This window comes from Hylobates moloch, unplaced genomic scaffold, assembly GCF_009828535.3.
Source record: "Hylobates moloch isolate HMO894 unplaced genomic scaffold, HMol_V3 SCAFFOLD_13, whole genome shotgun sequence".
Taxonomy (NCBI): Eukaryota; Metazoa; Chordata; class Mammalia; order Primates; family Hylobatidae; genus Hylobates; species Hylobates moloch.
Window position 1 is genome coordinate 104,532,279 of NW_026652288.1, and position 15,578 is coordinate 104,547,856.

Genomic DNA, 15,578 nt, shown 5'->3' on the forward strand with positions numbered 1-15,578 from the left:
CCCAGCTACTTAGGAGGCTGAGGCAGGAGAATCTGCTTGAACCAGGAGGCGGGGGTTGCAGCAAGCCGAGATCACGCCTCTGCACTCCAGCCTGGCGACACAGAGAGACTCCATCTCCAAAAAAAAAAAAAAACTTTTACCTAAACAAAACTTTCCATTATTGTTATACCTCGCTTTACTGTGTGTGTGTGTGTGTGTGTGTGTGTGTGTGTGTAGATATATAATTGTCTCAATCTCAGACAACTCAGTTGTTCTATAAACAAACTTTAATCTGATGAAATGCATCAATTAGAGGGGTGGATTAAGTAGTACAGTTGTCCTTACACGAAAAGACTTGATTACTACATTATCTGAGGGTATCTGTACCAAGGTTGTCAGCTACCAAGAATGGAAGGATGGAACAGAAAAAAGTGAATAAAGAAAATCATACTTTAGGAATTGGGAGCCATTATCAAATGTTAATCAATTAGCAATACAAACTAAGCCAAGTTATATATAGGGGAATTCATTAGGAAAAGATATTCATTTTCAACACAATTGAGAAAACATGTTTTATACAATGAGGATAAATATGCTCTCCCAAATCAACTATGAATACTTGCTATTCAAGTTTCTGTATTAGGTGGTTTTTTGTTTTTATCTTTTTTTTTTTGAGACAGGAGGCGTCACTCTGCGTCATCCAGGTTGGAGTGCAGTGGCACAATCATGGCTCACTGCAACCTCAACCTCCCAGGCTCATGTGATCCTCCCATCTCAGCCTCCCAAGTAGCTGGGACTACAGTCGCGTACTACCACACCCGGCTAATTTTTGTATTTTTTGTAGAGACAGGGTTTTGCTATATTGCCCAAGCTTGTCTCAAACTCTTGGGCTCAAGTCATCCTCCTGCCTTGGCCTCCCAAAGTACTAGAATTACAGGCATGAGCCACCATGCCTGGACTTTTTTTTTTAAATATTAGGTTTTCATACTGATTTCTGTTAAAAGTTTGAGTTATATTGGGAGCGAAATACATGGCCAACATTAACAGAAAAAACTCTACATGATATTATTTTTATTATTTTTTTGAGACAGAGTCTTGCTCTGTCACCCAGGCTGGCATGTAGTGGCACAATCTCTGGTCACTGCAACCTCTGCCTCCTGGGCTCAAGCAATTCTTGTGCCTCAGCCTCCCTAGTAGCTAGGATTACAGGTGCCCGCCACCACGCCTGGCTAATTTTCGTATTTTTTTTTTTTAGTAGAGACAGGGTTTCACCACGTTGGTCAAGCTGGTCTCGACCTCCTGACCTCGTGATCAGCCCACCTCGGCCTCCCAAAGTGCCAGGATTACAGGCGTGAGCCACCGCGCCCAGCCTAGCTTCAAGCATTTTTCATAGCAACTCAAAACATTTCTGTGACAATGTGGAAAAATCTAAAATTGGGAAATCTGAGCTTTACTGGACTCTATGCTACTTAATTGCTGTGTAGCTTGGGGAAATGGCCACGCCTCTGCTTCCTGATTGGTAAAATGTTGGTAATGCCATCCAATAAGGTTTTTGTTTGTTTGTTGCTGCCATGAGGCACACAGGCCCTGCTGGCCACGGGCCAATCCTAGCAGAGCAGCACCACACACTCTAACCAACCCCATCTCCCCGACTTCACAGAGCCTACATGGTTCCTTTGAGGATTAAAAAGCAAGACAGTACTCTAAAGAATTTAAAGTATGTAACTACAAAAATTTCCACTTCATACTTTTTCAGAGGCTTTCAGTGTTTCATTTATTTCAAAACCAGAGAATCGACCTAGCTTTGATAAAAATGCAACTACTTAATTTAGGCAATGGATAGCTCCTGACAACACATAATAAATTCATACTCTGTGTGTGGTCTGACAGTAGAGACACTTGCTGAACTGGTACTGGGCTCTTCAGCGATTCCTCCACCATCCAAAAACATAGTGACTGCCATTTCCAGATTATTGTTGCACGCTTCAAGCATATGTTTTCCTACACTTTCACTTGCACCTGAAACAGTAAAAAGACAGGAAAAATGTTAAAAAAAAAAAAAAAAAAGACAGCCTCTTTTTTCAGCTCATATTAGAATTCCCAAGTAAATTAATAGTATTTTTCCCTTTTAGAATGAATGACTTTCTTGTGAAATACAGAGCTAGAAAAAAATGTACATATTCTTGAAGTGAAATAAACAGAGCTAGAAAAGAATTTAGCAGCATTAAAGAGTAATCATCCCTCATAATAAAACAAAAACTAAATAAAGCATTTTCTGGCCATTTCTTTGGCCATTTATTTAAATGGCCAAAGTATGTATTTGGGAATAAGCTGAAAAAAGATAAACAAAAATGAAAGACTACATTCTAGAAAGTTAGAAATGCTTTGTTAGAATATATTTCAGTTAGCATTTCTGTTTCTGTTAAAAAGAAAGCGTCAGGCTGGGCACAGTGGCTCACACCTGTAATCCCAACACCTTGGGAGGCTGAGGCGGGCAGATCACGAGGTCAGGAGTTGGAGACCAGCCTAACCAACATGGTGAAACCCCATCTCTACTAAAAACACAAAAATTTGCCAGCCATGGTGGTACACACCTGTAATCCCAGCTACTCGGGAGGCTGAGGCAGGAGAATCGCTTGAACCCAGGAGGCAGAGGTTGCAATGAGCCGAGGTCACGCCACTGCACTCCAGCCTGGGCAACAGAGCGAGACTCTGTCTCAAAAAAAAAAAAAAAAGCATCTTTAATACCAATGGCAAAGAAGTAAGATGGAACATTTTTTGTCTAAGACATAACTAAGTCAAAATCTGGGAAGAAATGTCAATCTTCATCATTTAAAAATGTCCCTATTACAAATGTACTCATTTGTAAATAAAGTAAAGCTAACAGAGTCTGCTAAATGAAATGGAAATTGGTAAGGTCCTTTAAGAAAACAATTTTACAACATGTATTCCAGAAACAAAAATACTCATTCCTTTTTTGACTCAGTAATTTGGGCTTCTAGTCAAAAGAAAATAAAATCTACATAAAATACTATATGCATAAACATGTTCATACACATGTCCAGCATAGCTTCAGTTTATATTGAAAAGTTGGAAACAACATAAATGTCTAGTGATAGAATGTAAATTGAACATTTTCTGGTCACTAAAAAGCACCTCAAGCTTTCCATTTGGGATGATTTTTCTTCTATCTGAATTATGTCCCTTAGAATCTCCTCTTGGTGGTAAATGCTCTTAAGTTTTTGTCTGCAAATGTCTTTATTTCGCTGTCATTCCTGACAGTTTTACTGGGTATTCCATTTCAAAGCTGACAGCTATTTTCTCTCAGAATACTGAAGACAGCATTCCAATGTCCTCTGGCTTCTGTTGTTGCTGCTGGGAAATCAGTTGCCAGACTAAAGAAAAATGTTTTTATAGCAATCTGTTGTTTCTAGTTGCTTTTAAGGCCCTCTGTCTTTAGCCTTCTGCAATTTCGCTCTGATTTGTCACGGCCAATTTTATTTATCCTCTTTGGGATTCAATGGACTTCTACCACTTGAAGATTATCTTTTATCAATTCTGAAAAATTCCCAGCAATTTATATTTGATCGTTGTCTCGCCCCTCCATTCACACTTATTTCCTCTGTAACTCCAATTAGATGTATGTTACAATTCTTCACTCTAACCTTTATGTCTCAACCTTTCTTTCATATGCATATTGTCTCTTTGAGCTCTCTATGGTGCATTGTGGGTAATCTCTTCAATGCTATCTTCCAGTTCACACATTCTCCCTTCAGCTGTGCCAATCTGTTTCTTCACTTGCTCACTGAGCTTTTTATTTCAGCTAATTTTTTATAACTAGAAGTTCTGTTTTTGTTTACTTCCTCATCTGCTTGATCATGTTTTGGAGATCCTTAATTCCTACTCCTATTTCAATCCTTCATTTCTTCAAACACATTAACCCAACTTATTGGAATCACTAAGGGAAAAAATAAATTTTCTACAGTTTCTATAGGTCACTGTTTCTTGTTTCTGCTGGATCTTGCTTACTGTGCCACAGTTTTTGTGTGATTTGTGATTTTTTTACTGTGATGTCATGTGCCTTGAAATTTTAATCTACAGAATTCTGAAGCCTGGGTTGAAGGTACATTTCCTCCTAAGAGGATATGATTTGACAGACTTTGCAAGGCACCCGTGGGCACTACCAAACTGAGGCCACTTTAAATACATTTCTGACTTGGGAGGTTTTCAAGACCACATGGGAAATGTGACTGTAACAATCTTTGTTATAAATTATCTGTGAAGATGTTCATCTCCATACATCCCCTCCCCACTGCCAAGGTAGAAGCATCCTACTCTCTGCTTCATGAAGGGGAGGAGCCTTCTTTCAGGCCCCTTTCCTTGCCAAGGCCCCAAGCTTTCTTTCCTGTGACCCATGAGTCTACCAAAAGGGAAGTTCAAAGCCATCCAGTGTGGACAGATTCCACCAGACCTGCTTTAAAGGTAGCTAACTTCTGCATTCTTCATTTTTAGCCTGGTGCTAACCAATAATGTATTTTAAAAAAAATTTTTTTTTTTTTTTTTTTGAGACAGAGTTTCACTCTCATCACCCAGGCTGGAGTGCAATGGTGCGATCTTGGCTCACTACAACCTCCACTTCAGGGTTCAAGCGATTCTCCTGTCTCAGCCTCCCAAGTGGCTGGGATTACAGGCGCCTGCCACCACGCCGGGCTAATTTTTGTACTTTTAGTAAAGTCAGGGTTTCACCACGTTGGCCAGGCTGGTCTTGCCCTCCTGAGCTCAGGTGATCCACCCGCCTCGGCCTCCCAAAGTGCAGGGATTACAGGAGTGAGCCACCACACTAGGCCTAAAAAAAGTTTTTTAAATACATACATTCTTCAGCACTTTTTGTTCTCAGCAGCAGGGTTACTAATGTTATCACTCTACATTATCCTTACTGCAAGAAAAGGAAGTGCTAACTCTACTCTTAATGTCTCTCATTTGTTTTCTCTTCTGTACTACTGTCTCTAAGGCAAATCCTTAATACTTACCTCAGTTATTTCAACAGGCTTCTAACCGATCATTATTCCATCTTCCACCGTGCTACAGAGGGTGTGTTCCAAAATATAAGTCTCATTATATCATCCCCTGTTTAAAATCCCTTCATGGCAGCCGGGCACGGAGGCTCACGCCTGTAATCCCAGCACTTTGGGAGGCCAAGGTGGGTGGATCACGAGGTTAGGAGTTCGAGACCAGCCTGGCCAACATGGTGAAACCCCATCTCTACTAAAAATACAAAAATTAGCCAGGCATGTTGGCACACACCTGTAATCCCAGCTACTCAGGAGGCTGAGGCAGGAGAATTGCTTGAACCTGGGAGGCGGAGGTTGCAGTGAGCTGAGATTGTACCACTGCACTCCAGCCTGGGCAACGGAGCAAGACTCCGTTTCAAAAAAAAAAAAATCCCTTAATGGCTTTCTTCTGATGCCTGCAGTATAAATTCAAGTCTTTATCATCTGGAAAGCCCTTTGTGATCAGGCCTCAGCTTATTTCTCTGGCTTTTCCTTTCTTCTTCCTCATCCTACAGTTTACTATAGTCAAACTAAATTGCATGCTTAGAATGCTCTTATATTCCCCATCATCCCCTCATCTAGTTCATGCATGCTGAAATCAATAGAAATGTTACGTTGTTGATTTGTGTACTAGCCTACCTGCCCATTCCCATCCCTGTGATAATGTTCTATTATATCCATGGATATACTACTAGTAAATGCTGGTTCGTTTTCTGGCTCCCCCAAAAGAATAGAAGGTTCTTGAACAGAGGAACTGGTTTTCTTGCCTTGGTATCTCCCAGTACCTGGCATCAGGCTTGCTTGCATGTGATCAATGTCTGATAAACTTAGTGGTATCTCATAGTACTTTAACTCAATAGCTATATACTAGAGAGAGAGAGGGAGTAGGCCTTAGTCAAAACCACTGGCAACCCTTTTATAACAATTTAATTTTGTACTTTGTGCATATACTTACGTTTTAAAATTAATTTATAAAGCAGTATGGTTATGGCGTGGAAATAAATAGCAAATGGATACGCTGGATTCATGGTTTAAAGATAAATTTAAAGAGAAGTGAAAATAACAGGCTTCAAAAAACTAGCAGATGGCCGAGAACGGTGGCTCACATCTGTAATCCCAGCACGTTGAGAGACCGAGGCAGGCAGATCACCTGAGGTCAGGAGTTCGAGACCGCCTGACCAACATGGTGAAACCTCTTCTCTACTAAAAATACAAAAATTAGCCGGACATGGTGGCAGGCGCCTGTAATCCCAGCTACTCGGGAGGCTGAGACAGGAGAATCGCTTAACCTGGGAGGCGGAGGTTGCAGTGAGCCAAGATCGTGCCATTGCACTCCGGCCTGGGGCACAAGAGTGAGACTTCGTCTCAAAAAACAAACAAACAAACAAACTAGCAGATGACATGGAGTAGCTATAGCCTTTTCTGATAGCTGATAAAGATATATATTTAAGGTACAAATGAAAACTGAATAAACTCATTTCATAAAATATGACTGAGAAAAGGTGGCCAGCCAGGTGCGGTGGCTCATGCCTGTAAACCTGGCACTTTGGGAGGCTGAGGTAGGTGGATCATTTGAGCTCAGGAGTTCAAGACCAGCCTGGCCAACAGGGTGAAACCCCGTCTTCTACTAAAAATACAAAATCAGCCAGGCATGGTGGCGGGTGCCTAATAGCTCCCAGCTATTAGGGAGGCTGAGGCAGGAAACGTGCTTCAATCCAGGAGGCGGAGGTTATAGTGAGCTGAGATCACACCACTGCACTCCAGTTTGGGTGACAGGGCAAGACTTTGTCTCAAAAAAAAAAAAAAAAAAAGAAAAGAAAAAAAGCATGAATATAACATGTGTAATAATGTTAAATCAATAAATATTACCAAAGAAAGCACCTGATCATTTCACTTGAATCTCTAGAAACGCACATAGTTGACAGTCAACTGTTTTTTTAGTACCAGCTTATACCCATTAAAAAGGTACTATTAAAAAACCAAAAATAGGCCGGGCGCGGTGGCTCACGCCTGTAATCCCAGCACTTTGGGAGGCCGAGGCGGGCGGATCACGAGGTCAGGAGATCGAGACCATCCTGGTTAACACAGTGAAACTCCATCTCTACTAAAAATACAAAAAAAAAAAATTAGCCGGGCGAGATGGCGGGCGCCTGTAGTCCCAGATACTCGGGAGGCTGAGGCAGGAGAATGGTGTGAACCCAGGAGGCTGAGCTTGCAGTGAGCCGAGATCGCGCCACTGCACTCCAGCCTGGGCGACAGCGAGACTCTGCCTCAAAAAAAAAAAAAAAAAAAAAAAAACCAAAAATAACAAGTGTGGGTGAGGATGTGGAGAAACTGGAACCACTATGCACTCCTGATGGGAATATAAAATGGTACAACTAGGGTGGAAAACTATGGCGATTCCTCAAAAAGCTAACAACCGAATTACCATATGATCCAGTAATTTCACTTCTGGAGATATACCCAGAGAACTGTAAGCAGGGTCTCAAAAAGATATTTACATGCCCACTTTCATAATAGTGTTATTCACAGTAGGTAAAACATGGAAGCCATCCAAGTATATATACATCAACACATGAATGGATAAACAAAAGTAGTATATTCATACAATGGAATCTCATGGAGCCTTAAAAAAGAAAGAAATTCTGACATGAATGAACCTTGAGGACATTATGCTAAGTGAAATAAGCCAGTCACAAAATTACAAATGCCATATGATTCCACTTATGTGAGATATTTAGAGCACTAAAAATCAGAGTCAGAAAGTAGAATGATGGTTGCCAGGGGCTGGAGGAAGGTAGAATGAGGAACAGGGAGTTCTTGTTTAATGGGTATAGAGTTTCAGTTTTACAAAACAAAAGAGTTATAGAGAGGGATGGTGGCAATGGTTACACATTATTAATGTATTTAATACCACTGAACTGTACCCTTAAAAATGGTTACAATGGGCCAAGCACGGTGGCTCATGGCTGTAATTGAGCACTTTGGGAGGCCGAAGTGGGCGGATCACTTAGGTCAGGAGTTTGAGACCAGCCTGGCCAACATGGTGAAACCCCGTCTCTACTAAAAATACAAAAATTAGCCGGGTGTGGTGGTGGGCACCCGTAATCTCAGCTACTGGGGAGGCTGAGGGAGGAGAATCACTTGAACCCAGGAGGCAGAGGTTGCAGTGAGCCGAGGTTGCTCCACTGCACTCCAGCCTGGGCAATAAGAGCGAAACTCTGTCTCAAAAAAAAGGTTAAAATGATAAATGTTGTTATATACATGTTAATACAATTTAAAAAATTGAAAAAACAAACACCCTTTTTGGGAAATTTGGAGAAAATTGCCTTTCATTTGGGGTCTGCCTTTTATCTAGGTATATATGGTAATTTAAGTTACACAGGACCAGGGAGGTTTTTCCTTTAAAAGAGCTTCATACATTACTCAAATTTGAGAAACATTCTTAGACCCTTCTTTCCCCGCAGAGTGAACATCCCATCAGTTAACCAAAGAGAGCTATAGTTCCTTCTAGTTAATACCACTCCTATCCAGCCTTTTCTATGTCCACTGCTACAGTCTTAGTTCAATTCCTCAACATCTCTTACATGAATTACTGTATCTCACACCTCATGGCCCCCTTTGATATACAGTCATCCCTCCGGTATCCATGGGGCACTGGTTCCATGACTGTCCAAAGATACCAAAATTTGAGAATGCTCAAGTTCTTCACATAAAATGGTACAGTATTTACAAACAATCTGTACTTTAAATCATCTCTAGATTACTTGTAGCACCTCATACAATGTAAATGCTATTACACTGTACCTAATACAATGTAAACAGTTGTTATACTGTAGAGAATAATGACAAACAGAAAAGTCTCTACGTGTTCAGTAGAGATGCAACAATGTTTTCTTTTTCCCTGAATATTTTGTTTCTTTTTTGCTGGAGTGCAGTGGTACGATCTCCGCTCACTGCAACCTCTGCCTCCCAGGTTCAAGTGATTCTCCTGCCTCAGCCTCCCAGGTAGCTGTTCTGTTGCCGCCACCACACCTGGCTGATTTTTGTATGTTTAGTAGAGACAGGGTTTCGCCATGTTGGCCAGGCTGGTCTTGAACTCCTGACCTCAGGTGATCTGCCTGCCTTGGCCTCCCAAAGTGCTGAGATTACTTACAGGCATACGCCACTGCACCCGGCCTTTTCCCTGAATATTTTCAATACGCAGGCTAAATTCACCAATACGGAACCCATAGATATGGAGGGCCGGGTGTACTTTCAACACAGCAAAATAATGTTAAGTTCAATTGTCTGTCTTCCTATTTCAACAGTTCTGTGTTACTGATTGAAAAAGTTTTAATCCCTCTCAAGCTGCATACAAGATTTGTTCCTTACTCCTCCCATTTTATATCCCTCTACTCTCATCTCACCTCTGTACCATCCCTTCAGCCACATGGACCTACCGGCATCATCTAGGCAGTTCCCTTGGTAGGACTTTATAAAGCCCTATCTTTGCATGATGTGGATAGTGGTCGGGACAACAAACCAAACACCCACCTTTCTGTTACGTTCTGAACATTTCCCCTCCCTCCTCGCTCTGAAGCAGGAACAAATACATACTTTTCCACTGAGTCATAATCTTTACCCTTGTCTCTGCTAGCTGCTCTGTCTCTCAGACTTTAAAAGCTCACTCAACTAGAACAGATCTCACTTTTCTCATCCCAGTTACTTCTTCCTAAGTTCTCAGTGGAGCTGAACCAAAAGTTAAGTTGTAGTATATATAAATTTAACATTCTAATCATCAGAAAACACTTTAAAAAATGAAGTATCAAAACAGAAACACAAATGCAACTTTTTGAAGGAAAGGAAAAGTTCTAATATCCCCACAGCCAATCTTATGTAACTAAATACAAATTCTTGGGGCAAAAACAGCACAAATTTGATAAACAATTTCAAGACACATATGCTACCATATTCTTACTCATAAAACCTGAGGCTTTGTTTCAGTGTTTCCCTAGTATTTGTACACTGTCTCCAGTTACATTGTGTTGTATTATCATACGTCTTTTTTTGAGACAGAGTCTCCTTCTGTTGCCAGGCTGAAAAACAGTGGTGCGAATCTTGGCTCCCTGCAACCTCCGCCTCCCAGGTTCAAGTGATTCTCCTTCCTCAGCCTCCCGAGTAGCTGGGACTACAAGCACACGCCACCACTCCCAGCTAATTTTTGTATTTTTAGTAGAGACGGGGTTTCACCATGTTGGCCAGGATGGTCTCGATCTTCTGACCTTGTGATCCGCCTGCCTCGGCCTCCCAAAGTGCTGGGATTACAGGCATGGGCCATCACACCCAGCCATATTATCATACTTCTTAAATGCTAGTCTACACAAGTTCAGCAGGCTGGGCGCAGTGGCTCACACCTGTAATCCCAGCACTTTGGGAGGCTGAGACGGGTGGATCACGAGGTCAGGAGCTCAAGACCATCCTGGCCAACATGGTGAAATCCCGTCTCCACTAAAAAAATAAAAAATAAGGCCGGGCGCGGTGGCTCACGCCTGTAATCCCAGCACTTTGGGAGGCCGAGGCGGGCGGATCACGAGGTCAGGAGATCGAGATCATCCTGGCTAACACGGTGAAACCCCGTCTCTACTAAAAATACAAAAAATTAGCCGGGCGAGGTGGCGGGCGCCTGTAGTCCCAGCTACTCGGGAGGCTGAGGCAGGAGAATGGCGTGAACCCCGGGGGGCGGAGCCTGCAGTGAGCCGAGATCGCGCCACTGCACTCCAGCCTGGGTGAAAGAGTGAGACTCCATCTCAAAAAAAATAAATAAATAAAAATAAAAATAAAAAAATAAAAAATAAAAAAATTAGCTGGGCATGGTGGTGCGTGCCTGTAATCCCAGCTACTCAGGAGGCTGAGGCAGGAAAATCGCTTGAACCAGGGAGTCGAAGGTTGCAGTGAGCCAAGATTGTGCCACTGCACTCCAGCCTGGTGACAGAGAAAGACTTCATCTCAAAAAAAAAAAAAAAAAAGTTCAGTGACTACTGTGCTCTACCGTTTTAATTTAGACAGCAGCTGAAAATTAAATGTTTCTTACAGGAAGACTACTTTTGGCTGCTTGTTCTAGCAGAGATGCACAATCTGTTAACATTTGCCTCCCAATGAACCCTAAAACTAGCTTCCCAATGTATGGACCAAACTTTCTTTTCAGAGAATTAAGTGGCCAAGTTCACACTATTTTGGCTCTTGTCTAAGTGCTCACACCGCATTACAGCACCACAAGAAAGCAGAAAGAACATGTTGATGGTGAAGTGAAACTCACTTCTGCCATAACAGCAACCAATGCTGGCTACTTTCATTCACAAACTTACCTGGTCATAGGAAATTCAACTTACACCGGGCGCGGTGGCTCACGTCTGTAATCCCAGCACTTTGGGAGGCTGAGCAGGGGGCGGATCACCTGAAGTCAGGAGTTCAAGACCAGCCTGGCCAACATGGCGGAACTCCATCTCTACAAAAATTAGCTGGGCACGATGGTGGGTGCGTGTAATCCCAGCTACTCGGGAGGCTGAGGCGGGAGAATTACTTGAACCCAGGAGGCAGAGGTTGCAGTGAGCTGAAATCGCGCCACTGCACTCCAGCCTGGGCGACTGAGCAAGACTCTGTCTCAAAAAAAAAAAAAAAAAAAAAAAAAAAAGAAAAAGGAAATGCAACTTAAGAATGCCACTGCATATAAATATTGCTGCCACCCTTTCTACCAGCCTTCATCTACCAGAACTCCAATGCCACTGCCAGGGGAACCATTTAGAGAATCTGTGGGTTCTGATGAGAATCAGAACTTGTGAAGTTAATCCTCAAGCAGGCCTGTCAACACTGTAGTCTGCCTAGCCCAAAAGTCTTTTCCTAAGTGCATATTTTTTTTTCACGTTTTTAGGCTGCCTAAAATACTTCCAATTCAGAGATTAATTTGGGTAAACAAACATTCTATTTAAAAATATGAAGACTTACTAGAGTTAAGGATGTATCAATCATTTCATAACATAAATTAATTCAATCATATTGCCTTCTCTTAAAAGCTAGTAACAATACATTTAGAGTTGATATACAGAGGAAAAGCGTGTTGATTTAGAAGAAGAGGGATGTAAGTAGCTTTAGTGTCACTAGTGCCTTTTGGGGGAGAGGTAAGAAAGGTCTGCAGTACCACGTGAGGGCAACTTAGGGCATGAAAAGATACTGAACACCTGGAGCCATAGACACAGCAAGAAGTTAAAATAAATGTAGAGCCAGGCACGGCAGCTCATGCCTGTAATCCCAGAACTTCGGGGGGCCGAGGTGGGCGGATCACAAGGTCAGGAGATCAAGACCATCTTGGCTAACACGGTGAAACCCCGTCTCTACTAAAAATACAAAAAATTAGCCGGGCACAGTGGCGGGCGCCTGTAGTCCCAGCTGCTGGGGAGGCTGAGGCAGGAGAATGGCGTGAACCCGGGAGCGGAGCTTGCAGTGAGCCGAAATCGCGCCACTGCACTCCAGCCTGGGTGACAGAGCGAGACTCCATCTCAAAAACTAAATAAATTAAATAAATAAACAAATAAATGTATAAAAACCTTTGCCTCTGCCCTGTCTTATGCCCAGTAACAAAGAGAAAATATTCTTCAAATTCCCTTCTGTACTCATGCTAAGGAGTACAGAAGATATGATTTAATAAGAGCCTGGAAACTACTCAGCTAACCTGGGTTCGACTTCTACTTCTGTCATTCACTAGTGTGACTCTGAGTAAGATGCTAATTTCTCTAGGCATCAGTTTCCTCAGTTATAAAATGGGGATTTATCAACTCCATGAAGTACTACTGTGAATTAAGAGAATTCAGCTGGGCGTGGTGGCTCACACTGTAATCCCAACACTTTGGAAGGCCGAGGCAGACAGACTGCTTGAGCTCACAAGTTTGAGACCAGTCTGGGCAAAATGGTAAAAAAAAAAAAAAAAAAAAAAACCATCTCTACAAAAAAGATTAGCCAGGCGTGGTGGCACATGCCTGTAGTCCCAGCTACTCGGGAGGCTGAGGTAGAAGGACTGCTTAAGTCCAGGAGTTTTGAGGCTGCTGTGAGCTATGATCATACCACTCCAACCTGGGTGACAGAGCAAAATCCTGTCTCTAAAAAAAAAAAAAAGAAAAGAAAATTCACATTAAAGAACTTGGGATACCTCTTAATTAGCAGTTAGCTATTAATAAAGACTGGCCAGACACAGTGGTTCACTTGAAGTCAGGAGTTCAAGACCAGCCTGACCAACATGTGAAACCCTGTCTCTACTAAAAATACAAAATTAGCTGGGCGTGATGGTGGGAGCCTGTGATCCCAGCTACTCGGGAGGCTGGGGTGGGAGAATCGCTAGAACCCAGGAGGCAGAGGTTGCTGTGGGCCGAGATCACGCCACTGCACTCCAGCCTGGGCGACAGCAAGACTCTGTTGAAAGAAAGAAAGAAAAGAAGGAAGGAGGGAGGGAGGGAAGGAGGGAAGGACAGAAGGAAGGAATGACGGAAGGATGGACAGACAGTCCCAAGTTTACAGTACTCTATACGTAAATGACATGGAAGTATAAAGTGTGAATATATATAGCTTATGGAGAAATACATTTTTGACAGTAAACAGGCGGAGAAAGACATCTCAGTTTTCTTTTTCTCACTCATCTGATGCTATGAACATGTGTCTCATTCAAGTTAAACACTCATTTTTTAAAAAGCGGTACAATGAAGACAGCAAAAAACTATTACACTAGAAAAAAGTGAATGGTATGCATAGAGAACAAAATGATACATGAAAGGGATCTGCTTCAAAGAAATCTATAACAGCACTCCAGTGTGACTGAGAAGCATTGAGAGCTGATATAGAGGCAGTAGAAAACTAAATAGAAGTACAGTATGTATTCTAGAATTTCTAAAGATTCATAGGTCTATAGAGCTAAACATTAAAACAGAAAGGATTCTACAGAGAATGTCATTATGACACACAACAGATACAACTACAGTAAAGGAAATAACAACTGTAATATTTTGGGGCAGATGATGTCAACACTCAGGGTCCAGAGTTAGAGGATAGGGAAAGACTATTTTGCCATCCTATCTACAATCTTCACACAATCATTTAATGCGAGAACCTAACCTTTAGGGAGCATATTCCTGAGACGGTGCTACCATACCACTGGTAACAATCTGAGGTCGAGCGCAGTGGCTCAAGCCTGTAATCCCAGCACTTTGGGAGGCCGAGGTGGGCGGATCACTTGAGGCCAGAAGTTGGAGACCAGCCTGGCCCACATGGCGAAACCCCATCTCTACTAAAAAATAACCAAAATTAGCTGGGCCTGGTGGCGGGCGTCCACCTACTAGGGACGTCCCAGCTACTAGGGAGGCCGAGGTGGGAGAATCACTTGAACCCAGAAGGCGTAGGTTGCAGTGAGCCAAGATCACGCCACTGCAGTCCACTCTGTTGCACAGGCAACAGAGACCATGTCTCTAAATAAATTAAATAAATAAATAAACAATGTGACAGGACGACTTCCAACTTCGGAGTCTGTCAGGACAGTGACCTGCAAGAGCTTTCCAAAGAAAGTACCACTACACATGCAGATTTTTTAAAAGGAAGCACATGCTAAATCTTGGTTAAGTCTGAACAAAGGCAGTGCTAGAAAGAAGCCCATGAAGCAAAGTACACCATCCCCTTTCTTAAACAAAGCCAAACTAAGCCATCTGTTCCCGTATCATCAGTTGTTCTTAGTGTATCACTTAGTGAATCATTTTAGAAACAGGAGCTAACTGAAAGATAATTAAAGGTTCCAGTGGTTCTTAGTGTTGAAGCACTGGAGGCATTCAGTAACATGAAAGACCATTTTTGGTGTTTCATGCCTGGGGAGTCGGGGATACTACTGGCATTTCGTGGAGAGAGGCCAGTGGTGATGTGGTGGACTGAAAAATGTCCCCCAAAAGCCTACTCAAACCTTCATTTCAGACTTCCGGCCTCCAGAACCATGACAGAATAAATGTGTGTTAAACCACTCAATTTGCGGTAATTTGTCAGCAGTCAAAGGCAACTAAAAGTTAAACTTCTGGAACGGATAGAACAGTCATACTGTAACTGCCAATAACACCCACTGAGCTACACAGAGGAGTATGAAGAAGTGAAGGTTAACTGAAAGGGAAGAGGAAGAGTAAGGAGGGCTAAATGACCTAAGCGAAGGAACAGCGATAAACAAGTTTAGTGAAGTTACACATTTTACCCATACACCCAAAAGGTACTTAACAATTTCTGATGGATCAGCTGTAAAGAATTTGGACTTCTATCTTGCTACAGTTAGAAGAACATACCTTTTTTTTTAAAGGGGGGGCTAATTAAACAAGTTTGACAAATTTACGATTTAAACTATTTGCAAACTTGTTAAAAATGGGCTTTTTGGGACTGGGTGCGGTGTCTCACATCTGTAATCCCAGCACTTTGGGAGGCCAAGGTGGGTAGATCACCTGAAGTCAGAAGTTCGAGACCAGCTAACATTGCGAAACCCCGTCTCTACTGTAAGTA

At 42.3% G+C, this 15,578-nt stretch overlaps 1 protein-coding gene across 1 annotated transcript in view; it reads right to left on the bottom strand.

The window, feature by feature from the left end:
- Nucleotides 1-15,578, bottom strand: part of UBXN7 (UBX domain protein 7) — a 69,847-nt gene that overhangs the window by 41,339 nt on the left and 12,930 nt on the right. The window contains exon 2 of the mRNA XM_058426201.1: nt 1,851-1,998. Coding sequence (XP_058282184.1) covers nt 1,851-1,998 — 148 coding nt within the window. The remainder of the gene's footprint in view (nt 1-1,850; nt 1,999-15,578) is intronic.